This window comes from Durio zibethinus, chromosome 1, assembly GCF_047325235.1.
Source record: "Durio zibethinus cultivar Kanyao isolate XHJ-2024 chromosome 1, ASM4732523v1, whole genome shotgun sequence".
NCBI classification, from domain to species: domain Eukaryota; kingdom Viridiplantae; phylum Streptophyta; class Magnoliopsida; order Malvales; family Malvaceae; genus Durio; species Durio zibethinus.
In genome coordinates, this window is record NC_143162.1 from 2,544,622 (window position 1) to 2,558,726 (window position 14,105).

The 14,105-nt window shown below is 35.1% G+C and overlaps 2 protein-coding genes across 3 annotated transcripts; one reads left to right on the plus strand and one right to left on the minus strand.

Annotated features, from left to right (window-relative positions):
• Positions 1–710: 710 nt before the first annotated feature.
• On the plus strand, positions 711–7,861 carry LOC111311627 (ABC transporter G family member 22-like). 2 transcript variants are annotated; one of them, XM_089758497.1, is made up of 11 exons: positions 711–938; positions 1,387–1,782; positions 3,600–3,670; positions 4,290–4,525; positions 5,025–5,180; positions 5,313–5,496; positions 5,641–5,949; positions 6,186–6,473; positions 6,638–6,922; positions 7,007–7,114; positions 7,343–7,861. In XM_089758497.1, exons 1-11 carry the CDS (start codon positions 815–817, stop codon positions 7,562–7,564), a joined length of 2,379 nt encoding a protein of 792 aa, XP_089614623.1. In that variant the 5' UTR covers positions 711–814; the 3' UTR covers positions 7,565–7,861. The 2 variants fall into 2 exon arrangements, with proteins under 2 accessions (XP_089614623.1, XP_022766903.2); XM_022911168.2 differs by lacking the exon at positions 711–938 and adding an exon at positions 7,219–7,276 and having other exon boundaries at positions 1,272–1,782; positions 7,343–7,800.
• Positions 7,862–8,030: 169 nt separating this feature from the next.
• CRTISO (carotenoid isomerase) lies at positions 8,031–13,426 on the minus strand. The gene is made up of 13 exons (XM_022911170.2): positions 12,566–13,426; positions 11,720–11,926; positions 11,529–11,628; positions 10,781–10,863; positions 10,633–10,689; positions 10,406–10,558; positions 10,207–10,285; positions 9,967–10,115; positions 9,710–9,844; positions 9,409–9,522; positions 8,888–8,998; positions 8,673–8,781; positions 8,031–8,335 (listed from the first exon to the last, which is right to left on the minus strand). The coding sequence occupies exons 1-13, from the start codon at positions 12,986–12,988 to the stop codon at positions 8,262–8,264; spliced, it is 1,794 nt and encodes a 597-aa protein (XP_022766905.1). The 5' UTR covers positions 12,989–13,426; the 3' UTR covers positions 8,031–8,261.
• Between the last annotated feature and the right edge of the window lie 679 nt (positions 13,427–14,105).

The window sequence follows — 14,105 nt, forward strand, 5'->3', positions numbered from 1 at the left end:
AATGAAAAAACATTATCATTGATGACGTGGAGGATAATATCAAAAATGACGATAAGATTACAATTGCAAAACACATATAATTCTAGTTTTCATGGTGTTTCCAAATTTGCAAGGAAAGGAAAAGGCTTTTTGTACAAAACTCCAAAATTCTTGCCTTCCCTGATGAAGAGGTAATCTAGAATTGAACCATGGCCTCATGCTGCACACGCGCAGGCCCTCCGATGACCAAACGGACAAGAACATCACCGCTTCTGTCTGCATTTGGACTACTTGATTAGGCGGCATATATATCCACCACCCAAATAAAGGCTAAACAACATTAAATTTCAAAAGTTAATTTCAACTCATCTTTCTCCTCTCATAATCTAATTATCAAGTAAACTAATTTTTCATTAATCGATCTCGAAGTTGACTCAAATTAAAGTTTGATTTGAGTCTATGATAAGAGTTTCAGTCCTCTTAATAAGTTGAAATTCAATCATAAAATACAAATTTCAATGAAATTTTTTTATTATGCATTCAAATCAAGCGTAAAATATAAAAATAATATATTATTCTAAACTCGAAACAAAAAAAGCAAAACAACTATGAAACTGTCCGACCACGTGTACGACAGGGATGGTGGTACTCATTGAGAGTGATGGGTGCTAGCTAGACCTATCGTATCTCCTATCGTTTATAAATCAAACTTCAGTTATTATCACAATTATGGGATCAAATGGGTGTATTTGTAAATTTGGAAGAATTGGAAGGGTGTATCGGTAATTTAAATCTTTCCGTTCTTTAATTGCACCTATATATAGTAGTGGTACTGATGGTTGTTACAGTTGAAGCACATTACACCTCCAAGCAAAAGGCAAAACTGATCTTCCTTTTTAAGTATTTTTCTTCAGCTTTTGGCTCTTCTCCTTTTGGTTCACAAAAAAAAAAAAAAAAAGGTATGGATATAATCCCAACATTATCGGTTTCATGAAATATCCAAAATCAAATAAATTATCATTGTTTTTTATCATTCAAAAACTTGGGTTTTTCCTTATGGATCTCTCTTAAGCAATTTCCTGTTCCAATGAAAAACTGTTCTTGATCTTTGCATTTTTCTCTTCAAACAAATGAGACTTGGTTTTTCTTGACTCATCATGGTGAACAAGAAAATCAACAGTACAAGTTTCCAAAAATAGTTGAACAAAATCATTTCGTACATATTAATGATTAATTGGAATATCTCATATGTAGTGAGTTACCAGTTCATGTGGGAACCTCCTTGACCGTACATTTCCTCCTTTTTATCATATGCATTTCATTTTATCCAAAACCTTCGAGGTCGAAAATGGTGTTATAACAAATTTTTTTTTTGAAGAAATTGAACTTTGGGTTATGTCCATGCAGTTGTTTCCTATATGGAGAAACCAATTAGTTCAACCACTTTGGCCCGAACAAAATCCGACCAGCTGGCGGAGACCCTGGCAGCGGCTTTCAAGCCACCGACGCAAAGTGATCAGCCACCGGGAACTTCTGATAGCGGGGGGACTCTATCTAGGAAGTCGAGCAAGCGGTTGATGATGAGTGCATCACCAGGGCGGAGCAGCGGGACTAGCAAAAATAACACCCACATTCGGAAGTCAAGGAGTGCTCAAATGAAGCTGGACTTGGAAGAACTGAGCAGCGGGGCGGCTCTCAGCCGTGCCTCTAGCGCTAGCTTGGGCTTATCTTTTTCATTCACTGGCTTCACTGTGCCGCCTGATGAGATCGCTGATAGCAAACCCTTCAGCGACGATGATATACGTAAGTTCATATATATATATATATATATATATATTTGTGCTTTTCATGCAAAAACTACTGCTTTGATGCTTGGTTAGTGGTTTTCGAATCATTTACAGTTAAATTTGGAAATAATTGCATAATATAAAGTTAATAATTAACAAATGAAAAGAATTTTTTTTAATAAATATGGGATTTTTTATTCATTTTCAAGCAAGAAATTTATTAAAAAAATTACAAAGCTATTGTGCAACAAAAATCAACTAAATGACAAAATAAACTAACAGTAAGCTTTGATTTTTAAAATCTCATTTTTAATAAAAAAAATTTATTTATTATTGTCCCTAAAAAGTGTTAAATTTCGTAGAATTTGTATCAAAATGCTTTATCGACGAACTTCAATGGGCATTTTGATATATGACAATCAATTGCATAAGACATTATTATTTTTTGGCCAGCTCATTGAATTGGGTCCATTATAAAAGATTAAAAATATTATATTTTGACCACAAAAGTCACGTATAGAGAGTGATGATTGCAGGGGTCTAAGCAAATGATTGGTTTTTGTTACATTAAAAAGTTAGGCCAAAATTAAAGTGAATTTTGAAGATTGCCTTTCTACCTAAGTAATTAATGTCGAGCTTGTAGAGCTGTAGATCCTTCTTTTCCCAAAAGTAAACAGTCTTTTTTTTCTACCTCTTTCACCCCTTTTTTTTACAATTTTTTAAAAAATAGCATCACATTTTATAAAAATTTAAAATTTTATAAATTATTTTTTATCTATTCAAATATAGTATCGACTAATAAATATATATTTTTTTTATACTTATCACTATCAAGATTACAAATTTCATCCATTTTATAACCTTTTTCTTAATTTTTTTATATTTAAGATTGTCAAATTTTAATTTTTTATTATTAAAATTAAAATTTTAATATTCTATTAATAAATCCCATAATTATGGGTAATTTATTGCGGATAACATAACATTAACGGTATGATGGAACAATTTGATCCCATGTCGTAGAAATTTATTCTTTTTTTATAGGGATTTTTGCTTTAAATTTCGTCCATCTCGCCCACATTCACTCACCTAAATGCTGACTTCCAGCCGTAGATTTCAGACTTCCGGTCACATAGGTACGGTAACATTGTGGCTAATTGATTGAGAATCTTAAAACATTTAAGGGATTGAAAACAATCAATGAATTCATTATGATCCATTAATATCATCCGAGTTTTTATTATATAACATTGATGATGAATAAATCGACTATAGAAAATGAATCAAGTACAAAAGAAAAATGGTGAATATATATATATATATATTTGTTATTTGGTACCTCAATAAGGTTTTTTTGTCTAGAATCTAGATTAAAAATGATGAACAGAAATAGAAAGTGAAATTTTAAGAGAATTTTTAACATTTACACATGTTAAATTAAAATAACTTATATCGTTAATTTATTTTTAAATTAAATTTATATTTACTATATTATCAATATATAAATATTATATATATTACGTCTCAGTGAAATCTTACTTTTTTGATCATGTGCTGTGAAGTTATAATTTGAGAGATACTTATGGCCTCAAATGTATAAATAGTTTGGATTTTTCATAAACATCAATGCAGTATATGGTAACAACATTTTAATCAGAATGTTAGGATAATCTTTCTGAAGGTATGTTCAAGTGGTAAATCTACTCGCTCGTAGACATAAGAGCAGTAGCAGATTTCTCAAGTAGCAGCTAGTATTAGATATTAATCAATAAATCATCAAGCAATTTATGTTATCCTATTGATTCCCTAAGCAACTAGTAATCTTCGTTGCAGCTGAAGATATTGAAGCTGGCACCTCTAAGCTTAAATTTCAGACAGAGCCCACTTTGCCAATTTATCTGAAGGTAACAGTCTTTGAACATGCAGGTTTTCCTGCACCTTCCTTTAATCTGCAACAGCATCTTCAGGTCTTGAAAATCTGTGTTTGTTAATCGTGCGTGGATTGATTTGGGTACCATGTATTTGGACAGGCAAGGATGGAGAATTGTCTAAAAGATCAACGCGATCCATAGAACATGGCTAGAATGGTTAGAGTCAGTCTTGTACTGAATCTCATCTTACATGACATTTTTGTACAAGACTCCATTCTTTCCAACAAATGAAAATTGCAGAATCTGGTATAACTGGTATTGAAAATGTTAATTAAACCAAGTACAAGAGTTGAATATTTCTTATCTGACAAAACATGCATTTAGGCTAGAAAGTCATCTTTACTTACTGTGTCTAGGGCATTAAAGTTACATAAAAGAACCACCTGAAGCACAATTTCTTTGAGGAAAGAAGGGTATGGACTATCTGATATATACTACTTTTGCCATTTTATCTTTCTTTTTGTTTTATCTTCCTCTTCATGAGGAAAAATTGTTGTCATACGAAGAATAATCATATATTTGAACAAGTCCAAGGAACTTGAGATGAATATAGCATACTTAACGATGGTTTATTCCTTTCCTACAACTGCAGTTCACAGATGTCACTTACAAGGTGATTATCAAAGGAATAACAACTTCAGAAGAGAAGGATATCTTGAATGGAATCTCTGGTGCTGTCAATCCTGGGGAAGTTCTGGCACTTATGGGACCTTCAGGAAGTGGGAAGACCACGCTTCTTAGTCTGCTTGGCGGCAGGTTAATTCAGTCTACTGTCGGTGGTTCAATTACATATAACGATCAGCCTTACTCCAAGTTCCTGAAAAGCAGGTAAGAATCTGAAACTTTGTGTGTGATTCATCTTGTCATGCTTGCTTGTGTTGGTTTTCTCCAAGGTAATAAGTTCAAACATCCTTGCTTTATGTTTTTTCACCAAAATAAAGATCAAGGTGATTTAGTTCCCAGATGAAACTGCTTCATCCTTCAGCTAACAAGCATGATTGAAAATGAGTAGATTTTGGGCTTCTGCAAACTGCATTTTATTGTTTACATTTGAGCTGCATAGCAAGCTACAATAAGAGACAACTAACATGGTACAAATCAAACAAATGAAAGAACAACATACTGAGTCATTGAAGAAAAAAATTCAAAGCAAGAGGGTTTGCATTATTTTCTGGTGCATATATAGTCAATTTGACAATCAAGAATTTAACTGATCATGCGTTGTTCAAAGAATTGTTTTGTAAAAGGATTAACAAAAACTGCTCCTAGAGGCTAGAATTGTAGTCTAAATGATGAACATTGGAATAACAGTAATGTTATATGGCAGGATAGGATTCGTGACTCAAGATGATGTCCTGTTTCCTCACCTTACAGTGAAAGAAACATTGACATATGCAGCCTGCCTGCGACTGCCAAAAGCATTAACAAAACAGCAGAAGGAAAAGCGAGCCATAGATGTCATTTATGAGTTAGGCTTGGAGAGGTACTCTCTCTCTCTCTCTCTCTCTCTCTCTCTCTCTCTCTCTCTCTCTCCTACTACTGCTATTGAATCTCAGATTACGTCTAAGCATCTAGGTCCTAAATAACTAGCTTGTTCTTGCAATGATGCACACAGATGTCAAGACACCATGATAGGTGGATCATTCGTCCGCGGAGTGTCTGGTGGGGAGAGGAAAAGAGTTTGCATTGGCAACGAGATCATAATCAACCCTTCCCTTCTGTTTCTTGATGAACCAACCTCTGGCTTGGATTCCACAACTGCTTTAAGGACCGTTCAAACATTACAAGACATAGCTGAGGTTTGACCTTTGTTGAAGGAATTATTATAATCTTACGCACTGTCGTAAGCCAATGCTGTCGTTTCAAAAGCAGACCAGTTGCAGAATTTTAAAAGAAAAGAAATGCTTTTGTTCTGTTTTTAATTTCTTCTACTCTCATGACAGGCTGGGAAGACAGTGATAACAACAATCCACCAGCCATCGAGTAGGCTCTTCCACAAATTTGACAAGTTGATTCTTCTTGGGAAAGGCAGTTTACTCTACTTCGGGAAAGCTTCGGAAGCAATGGTTTATTTTTCATCTATAGGATGTTCCCCTCTAATTGCCATGAACCCAGCAGAGTTTTTGCTTGACCTTGCAAATGGGAACATAAATGATATTTCTGTGCCATCAGAACTGGAGGACAAAGTACAAATGGGGAACTCAGAAACAGAAATAAGAAATGGGAAGCCACCACCAGCAGTTGTACATGAGGTAAACTTCAATTGACTCTACACTTGCTTAGACAGAACCATTTTTTTTCCTTTCTTTTTTCGGTACAAGAGGAGCACTATGACTCCAATATAAAATCTTATTCAAAACCCTCCAAACCCTTATCAATCGAGGGAAGCTCACGTAAATTGACTGCATCTTGAAGGAGTATACGAAGCTAATTTCTCAATAGACATCAAAACTGTAATCTGCTTAATAATGCTTTCACTTTAAAGCAGTATCTTGTGGAGGCCTATGAGTCGAGAGTTGCAGCTAACGAGAGGAAGGAACTTATGTCTCCTCTTCCCCTAGATGAAGAGCTGAAGTTGAAGGTGTCTTCTTCAAAGCGGCAATGGGGAGCAAGCTGGTGGCAGCAATATTGCATCTTGTTCTGTAGAGGGATAAAAGAGAGAAGGCATGATTATTTTAGCTGGTTGAGAATCACCCAAGTTCTTTCTACAGCAATCATCTTGGGATTACTTTGGTGGCAGTCAGATAGTAAAAGCACCAAAGGCCGTCAAGATCAGGTGAATTGATTATTCTCTTGACAAAGCAAATCCTATATAGTTGTTTGACCACTAGAGATACAACTATCTCAACTTGTCATCACAAAAATAATTACTGGAATGACCATATCATGATATTTGGCATTGCAACTTAATTTTGTACCCACATCATGTAACCTTTGCAGGCAGGGCTGCTATTCTTCATTGCTGTCTTCTGGGGTTTCTTTCCTGTCTTCACTGCAATATTCACATTTCCTCAAGAAAGAGCCATGCTTAGTAAAGAAAGAGCGGCTGACATGTACAGATTGAGCGCGTATTTTTTAGCTAGGACTACAAGTGACCTTCCACTTGATCTGATATTACCAGTACTTTTCCTTCTGGTTGTCTACTTCATGGCAGACCTGAGACTGAGTGCTGGTCCCTTTTTCCTCAGTATGCTTACAGTTTTTCTCTGCATTGTTGCTGCCCAGGTATGTCCGTTTGTAACTACTAGTTAAAAGGAAGCCATAAACATGACCTGGTGCAAATCAAGAATGGCATGACTGCTTTTGCAGGGTCTTGGACTAGCTATTGGCGCCACTCTAATGGACATGAAGAGAGCTACGACTTTGGCTTCAGTAACTGTGATGACCTTCATGCTAGCTGGTGGCTATTTTGTGAAGGTAGGCAAGCGAACCTTGTTCAGAATTTCAAAACTGCAAAAAACTACTAACTTCATGTGAAGAACAATGAATAGTTTCTTAGCGATAAATTTTATGTAATCCAGAGTCAAGGTGTTATTTCAAGAAGAAAGACGATCATCAACTTTCTCTGCCTTACCAACGGTACATTACTGATGCATGAGTTTACCATCGATTAGTTGCCTGATACAAGCATATTCAATTTTGCAGAAAGTTCCAGTGTTCATATCCTGGATCCGATATATGTCATTCAACTATCACACTTACAAGCTTCTTCTCAAGGTACAATACCAAGACATCATGCCTCCTGTAAATGGTATAAAAACAGACAGTGGCTTGAAGGAAGTCAGTGCACTGGTAGCAATGATTTTTGGCTACCGTTTCTTGGCATACCTTTCTTTGCGGAGGATGCAACTCCACTGTGGAGCTTAAAGATAATATGATTTTGAGGAGCATTCGAAGAAAAGGGCTTCTGATACCCAGTATTTCGAGGGTAATCCTGAAAAGCTTGAGCTTCAGATTTACAAAATTAGCGAGGATCAGGACTCAACGCATCGGACCAGCTTTCTGGGGTTTTTACCTTAGGAATTTGCCAACGCTCTCATGTAACAGGCAATAGCTTTGACCAGAATTTCACATCATATTATAAGCATTTATGTGGATTTTAGTATCTGGATAATCCTTGCATATGTTTTTGAATTGATAATCAAAGACTTAACTTCATGGGAACCATAATCTATCAGTTATCTTTGGAATTTGCTAATCAAATTATTAGAGTCTGGTCATCAACACAGAGAGAGAGAGAGAGAGAGAGAGCTAAAAAAACAGCAAGGTGAATGGTCGTATTGAGATTTTCGACCATATAATACTATGCTATAGTTAGAAATTACGCCAATGATTAGAAACTTTATAGTCACTGCTAGGTGAAAAAAGAACCATCAATAATCAACTACCAATGCAAGTTATATACACCAAATATTATCATGTAATAATAACCTTGCCAAGCTTCAGTAGCATTCCACTTTCCCAAAAAAAAAACTATATCTTTGTCTGAACCTGCAATCAGCAGTCCAGTTATGCTTGTCTATCAAGTAATGGTGTTGTGTCTCGTATCTTTGGATATGTTACCTTATGCCAATGTCCTTAACCAAGCAAGTAACCGAAGAAGAGCAGTATCTAATATAGGAGACTTCTTCTCAAGACCTTAAAAGAAAAAGAGGTAAAAAAAAAAAAGAAAATCAGCTGATATATATAACAATTGATTAACAATTATAAGGGTGATTACTTATTAGCAAGTAACTGGCTTGTGTAGAAAGATGTAAACTAGGACAGAATAAAAAAATAGCCAAAGGAGTTGACATGAAATAAGATACCTTGTTGGACACATGCCCATATTTGACATTCACTCTCGAGTCCAAGTAACATAGACTTATAGTACGTTTTCACTTCCTACTCATTTTTTTGTTCTACTTCTAATCTTGCTTAGTCAGATGCATAGTTAATGCTAATTCCATCCTAGTCAGGGAAAGAGGCATCTTACCAATATCAGCAGCAACCCGATGAGCACACATTACTCCGGAAAAGGCAACTGCTATAACACCTTGTCCTGGAAAGCAGCTATCACCAACACAATAAAGACCACTTATACCCTGCAAATTACAATTGCATGGACCATCCAATTAGCATCAACCTTGAAATGTTTATGAAAACTAATATCGATTCAAAAAAGCTACCAGGGGTCACTATAAGACTTACTGTCGTATTAAATGGCATTCCCAATAAGCCCTTGGGAATTTGACGAGGCATTGGTCCATAAGTACCAATGTCACGAGCCAAGAACCGTCTGTGTGTCTTGGGGGTCCCTACCTACAGTGATATTAGAAATATTTCATAACCGGAGAATCAAAATAGTTATGATTATATCATTGCATTGACTAAATGCAGAGTGTATAGTTATGCACAAACTGACAATCAAAATAGTTATTCAGTTTACTATGGAATTTTGGAGCAGAAACATATAAATTTCATGTCGAAATAAACGAATGTTTATATTCTCCAACAAAACTCAGAAGAGCTTCAATCCCCACCATTTGTATCCAGACAAGAACCCATTTTCAGTTTTAGGAATAGTGTTACTCTGGACTACCCACATCTTTTAAGTTGGCAATATGCATGCATAGACTTTTTCTGTTTTTTCTCTTTTTTTTTTTTTTTAATTAACACTCTTTATGTAGGTGCCACATTATGATCAAGTAGTATAAAGATACAGCATATACCTCCTTAAAAACAATGGATGATTTAAGCCCTGGAAATAGTTTCTTCTCCAACCTTCCAATGATTTCCTTTGCAATTAGCTCCTTTTTCGCCTCATAGTCCTTTGGCGGAAGTCCCTTTAACAGCCAAAATACTAATATTTACAAAATGATTCAATGAGCCAAAAATATTAAAAAATCTGTAACATCACTCAAATATTGGTGGGGAAAGGACAATGGGAGGAGAGAAAGGGGGAAGGGCTCAAAGTGAGGAAAACTACTATTTAAGTGTAGCTTCTAGATTATATACATAGTCTGAACTTACCTCCCAGTCTTCTATAGAAGAAGTTGTAAATATGTGAAGAATATGATGTCCTTTTGGAGCCAATGATGAATCAAGAACGGTTGGAATGCTTAAAAAGATACTCCCATATGATTCCTCTAATCTTGTCCAGTCATCCTTTTAATTATGGAAGAAAAAATATGCAAATGAACTATTAGCTACCTGCAAAGAAAATTTGTACTCAATTGTGTGTGTGAGAGAGGGCGAGTGAGAGAGAAGCCAACTAGAAACTAAAATACCTCAAGCACAAAATGATGACAATCCGTATCAGGAGGCAGAACATCAGCCTTTACACCCATGTGAATTGAAAGAAATGATGGAGCCTTAACATAAATTTTCTGAAAATTTTCTTCTTCTTTTGGAAGGTTTTCTCCTTTTAACAGCTTCCCTACAAGACAATGGATTGCAGTTCAGTCATTTTAAAACAGACGTGAAGAAACCAGTGCAAGAAACCTAACCAGCTCCTTCCGAAGACTAACCAAATGTATCCCATCTAGTAGCATTAGATATTATGGTTTGGGCGAAGAACTCCCTTCCATCTGAAAGTCTCACTCCCACCTACAGAAGTCAATCCAATATACTATAATACAAATTGCATTTACCACATGTAGAACCATCAATCATAAAAATTTAGGCATTAATTTATGCAAGGTATTTAAAATCTATGAACAAACTTACAGCTTTGCCCTGGTCAAGTATGATGTTAGTCACATTTGCCTTGTAAAGTATTTCACTACCCTGATCAATCAGGCCTTCAGCCAAAGACTCCGCAATTCCACCAACACCACCAACAGGGTAATTAATTCCTCCAAAGTGCCTGTCACATAGAACCTGGCACAAGCTATGGATAAGAGACAAGATAATAAGACAGAAAACAGTGGCCAAAAGCTAATCAAACAGCTTACCATGCCTGCATTTATCATTGGCGTCCGCAAAGCATTAACTGTGCTCACTATGAAACACTGCAGAGATACTTTAACATTAGTAGAAAACCTTGCAATAAATCCCTTTTTCCCTCTTTTTTTAAGATTACTGGGATTAACTTTGTCACACCTCTGCATCTATGAAAGACAACAACTGGGGATCCTTTACATACTTTCGAGCAATATCTCCAGCATTTTGGGGCAGATAGTAAGCTGCAGGACAGGACATCACAGTATATAGATTCAAGACCAGAAACATGTGGCAGTTAATTAATATGTAATAGCTTTAACAAGAAAATGGCCAGCACAAAAGCAGTATCAATTAATAATAACATGATTGTCCACATTTTACTAGGAGATTAATCGCTTATTCTTCATTATATGAAATCTCAACATTCAGGATGCCCTACCAGAAGGGTATAACAACATGATTTTCACCTCAAGAGTCCAAAGATTGAGACCAAAGTGCAATGACTTTTACCTTGAAAAAGCCAAATTATTTTATGAACCATCTAAGATCATGTTGCTATCAAAATCTATCTTGTTTCAAACAAGTTTGCTAGAAAAAATTGTATGATCGGGAAATTCTATAAATGCAACAGTTACAATCATCTATACATCTTGAAGCAGTGGCAATGGATTTTTGAAGTCCTTTTTTTTTTTTTCCTGCTAAAAACAATAAGTACAGTATACTTTAAAGATTCACTTATGCACTTCTCAATCAAGAAAAATGTCTTCCTACAGTTTTATCATTACTAGTGACAATAAATATGATTTCACACAATAAATGTCCTCAACAGAATCAGAAAACTAACCCCCCCAATCATCTCTATTTATGTTTTAAATTTCACATCAAATAAATATTCAGCAGCCGTTACCAAGTGTCAAACATTCAAGAGGCTTCTGAAAGAACTGTCCAAAAAGGTAGATTGGCTCTTCAAGTGACTTCAATTGCAACGAGTTCAAGGCATTGAAGATCTAGCCAATATGTATATAAGTTCTCAAAGTGAGTAATGAACTAAAACAAAGACTTTAGAAACCACAAGCAGTCATCTCAATCAGAACAGACCTTCCAACATTTGCCATAAAATTTAAGGATTCCTTCCTTCTCATGTGGAAATTTACTCGTGAGTTCTTCGATAAATTCACTGTATTCTCTATGTACTCGAACAGAAAGGTTATTGGGTAGATGGAAATGAACAGTAGTTGGATCAGGAATCACCTCCATCTCACGCCCAACTGCAGACAATGCTTGTGTAATCAAATTCAGATTGCCCTGCCAAAAATTAAGCACACATCAACAGTGGAAAACTCAACATTGAAGATGTACTAATAGCTTAGTATACTTTAGCCCTTAGTAAAAGAAAATTAAAACCATGATACTTTCAACATGCTTAAACTCCCAAGAGATTTGCCAAATATCCATGTAAATCTAGACAATCCTGCAACTTCAGTTATACAAGCTATCGATGATAGAGTTGCAAGTTCTTTACATATGAACTAATTACCAATTTCTTTATTGCTAATAAATAAACCCTGTAGGGTATATTAAACTCCACCGGTGCGGTTAACAGGGTGTTCTACATACCCTGTAGAACACCTTAGTAGCTTAACCCACTTGTGGAGTTTAAAAAACTCCACCGCGGTATATAGAAAACAAACTCATAAACATATTCCAAAATAAAAGATCAAAGACTCCAATTCTTCATAATTGTTTGACACACAATAAGGTTTTCTCTAGGTCCAAGTCCATGATTCCAAGGGCCAAATTTTCACCTTATTTTTTCAAACAAAGAATTACTCATCTAGATCACTGAGAAGTTAGAAAACACGAATCATAGTACTCTTTTCATATTCAATCAAATTAACAGAATCCTAACTCAAATGCCAACAACCAATGATAAGAAAAACTGACCTTATCACTGAATCCAAACATCACAGAAGATCCTACATCAAAAGTATATCCATCCCGCTGGTAATACCCAGAACTCCCTCCAGGAATCACATATTTCTCGCATACCAAAACCTTCGCTCCTTTAACCGCCAGCTGTGTAGCTGCAACCAGCCCTCCGATCCCTGACCCTATAACAATTGCATCATACTTACTCTCCGTACTAACTCCTTCCTTTCCCTCCATCTCCACCACACTATCTACACTCAACATCGATTTCAACCTCATAGTAACGTCCTTTCTCCTCTGACTAACCTGAAAGTTTCTGAATTTGACACTACCAGCCTGGATACCTTTCAAATGTGAGCTTTTCAACGGATTACTAGACAGAAACCTCACCTTCCCGCTTCTAGGGAACTGAATGGTTTGATAACACCCTAAATTCATGTTTCTAAACCTGTATTTATAGGAAACAAAGGGTTTAACTATCTTAAAAGATGAAAGTTTCAGTTTTGGACTTGTGGGTCTAAAACCACCCAACTTTCCACCATTGAAATGACCAAAAGCTTGAGAATTAAGCTTCTAACAACCCCAAGTCAAGGTTTTTGAAGCATCAAAGGATTGGCTTCTGGGATTTCGAGAAAATGGGTATTGAGGTTTTGAACTAGGTGGTTACCTGATTAATAAAAATTCTCAGAATTGTGACTTTGTGAGTGGTAAGTGGAGGAGAGACGAACCCCAATCTGGTTGTACAGGAGAGGAACATATTTGTTAATTGGGAATAATTTTCGAATTTTTGTGACTGATGTGGCATCAACATTATAAGTGTGTGATGCCAAACCATGTCACTTTCTTGATACTTGAAAGAACCAGACAAAGACGGACAGTTTCAGTTGTGCACTACGATGTGCAATATCAGTAAAAGTTAAGTTAGTGCCTAGTCTTCTTATCCACATTGGGTTTTTGCCCTTTCGGTGGGTTTGGCAGAAATTAAAAACTTTAAAATATCTTAATTTGTTGTTTAAAATTTGTTTTTTGAAATAAGTAGGACAAAAAAAAAATTACAATCATATTCTAATATTATATATAAAGAATTAATTATTCAATAAATAAAATGAATTAATGTAATAATTAAAAAATTAACATGATATTAAATTAAATTCACACATAAAATACTTGAACATAACATCTTCCTCACCACTAAACCCATTTCTAATTGTCATAGTATCGACTGATTATGTGGCTCCTAGATGAGATTAATTCTAAGCCGTCCAACTATGCCTACTAATATAATCCAAATGGCTTAGATGAGATTCACTGTAATTTGCATTCTTTCTTTCTTTTCTTTTCTTTTTTTTCTTTTGAAATGTCTTAAAATTATTTTTTTAATATCTAAAATTTTTATTTTTTATATTTGAAAAATATATTTTATATTTTTTTAATTTTTAACATTAAAAATTATGAAATTTTAATTTTAATATTAAATATATATTAAAATTAAAATTTCTTTTAAATTTTGTAAAAATAAATACAAAACAAAATAAGAGGGAGAGAGTAACTGATA

Excerpts from the sequence above, each read along its gene's own strand:
- CRTISO (XM_022911170.2), bottom strand. The coding sequence starts at position 12,988 with ATGAATTTAGGGTGTTATCAAACCATTCAGTTCCCTAGAAGCGGGAAG. Across the intron at positions 10,864-11,528 it reads TCTTGAATGTTTGACACTTG|CTTACTATCTGCCCCAAAAT; the intron begins GTAACGGCTGCT and ends CCTGTCCTGCAG. Across the intron at positions 8,336-8,672 it reads TCGGGTTGCTGCTGATATTG|GTCTTGAGAAGAAGTCTCCT; the intron begins GTAAGATGCCTC and ends TTTTCTTTTAAG.
- LOC111311627 (XM_089758497.1), top strand. The coding sequence starts at position 815 with ATGGTTGTTACAGTTGAAGCACATTACACCTCCAAGCAAAAGGCAAAA. Across the intron at positions 5,950-6,185 it reads CACCAGCAGTTGTACATGAG|TATCTTGTGGAGGCCTATGA; the intron begins GTAAACTTCAAT and ends ACTTTAAAGCAG. Across the intron at positions 7,115-7,342 it reads CTGGTGGCTATTTTGTGAAG|AAAGTTCCAGTGTTCATATC; the intron begins GTAGGCAAGCGA and ends TCAATTTTGCAG.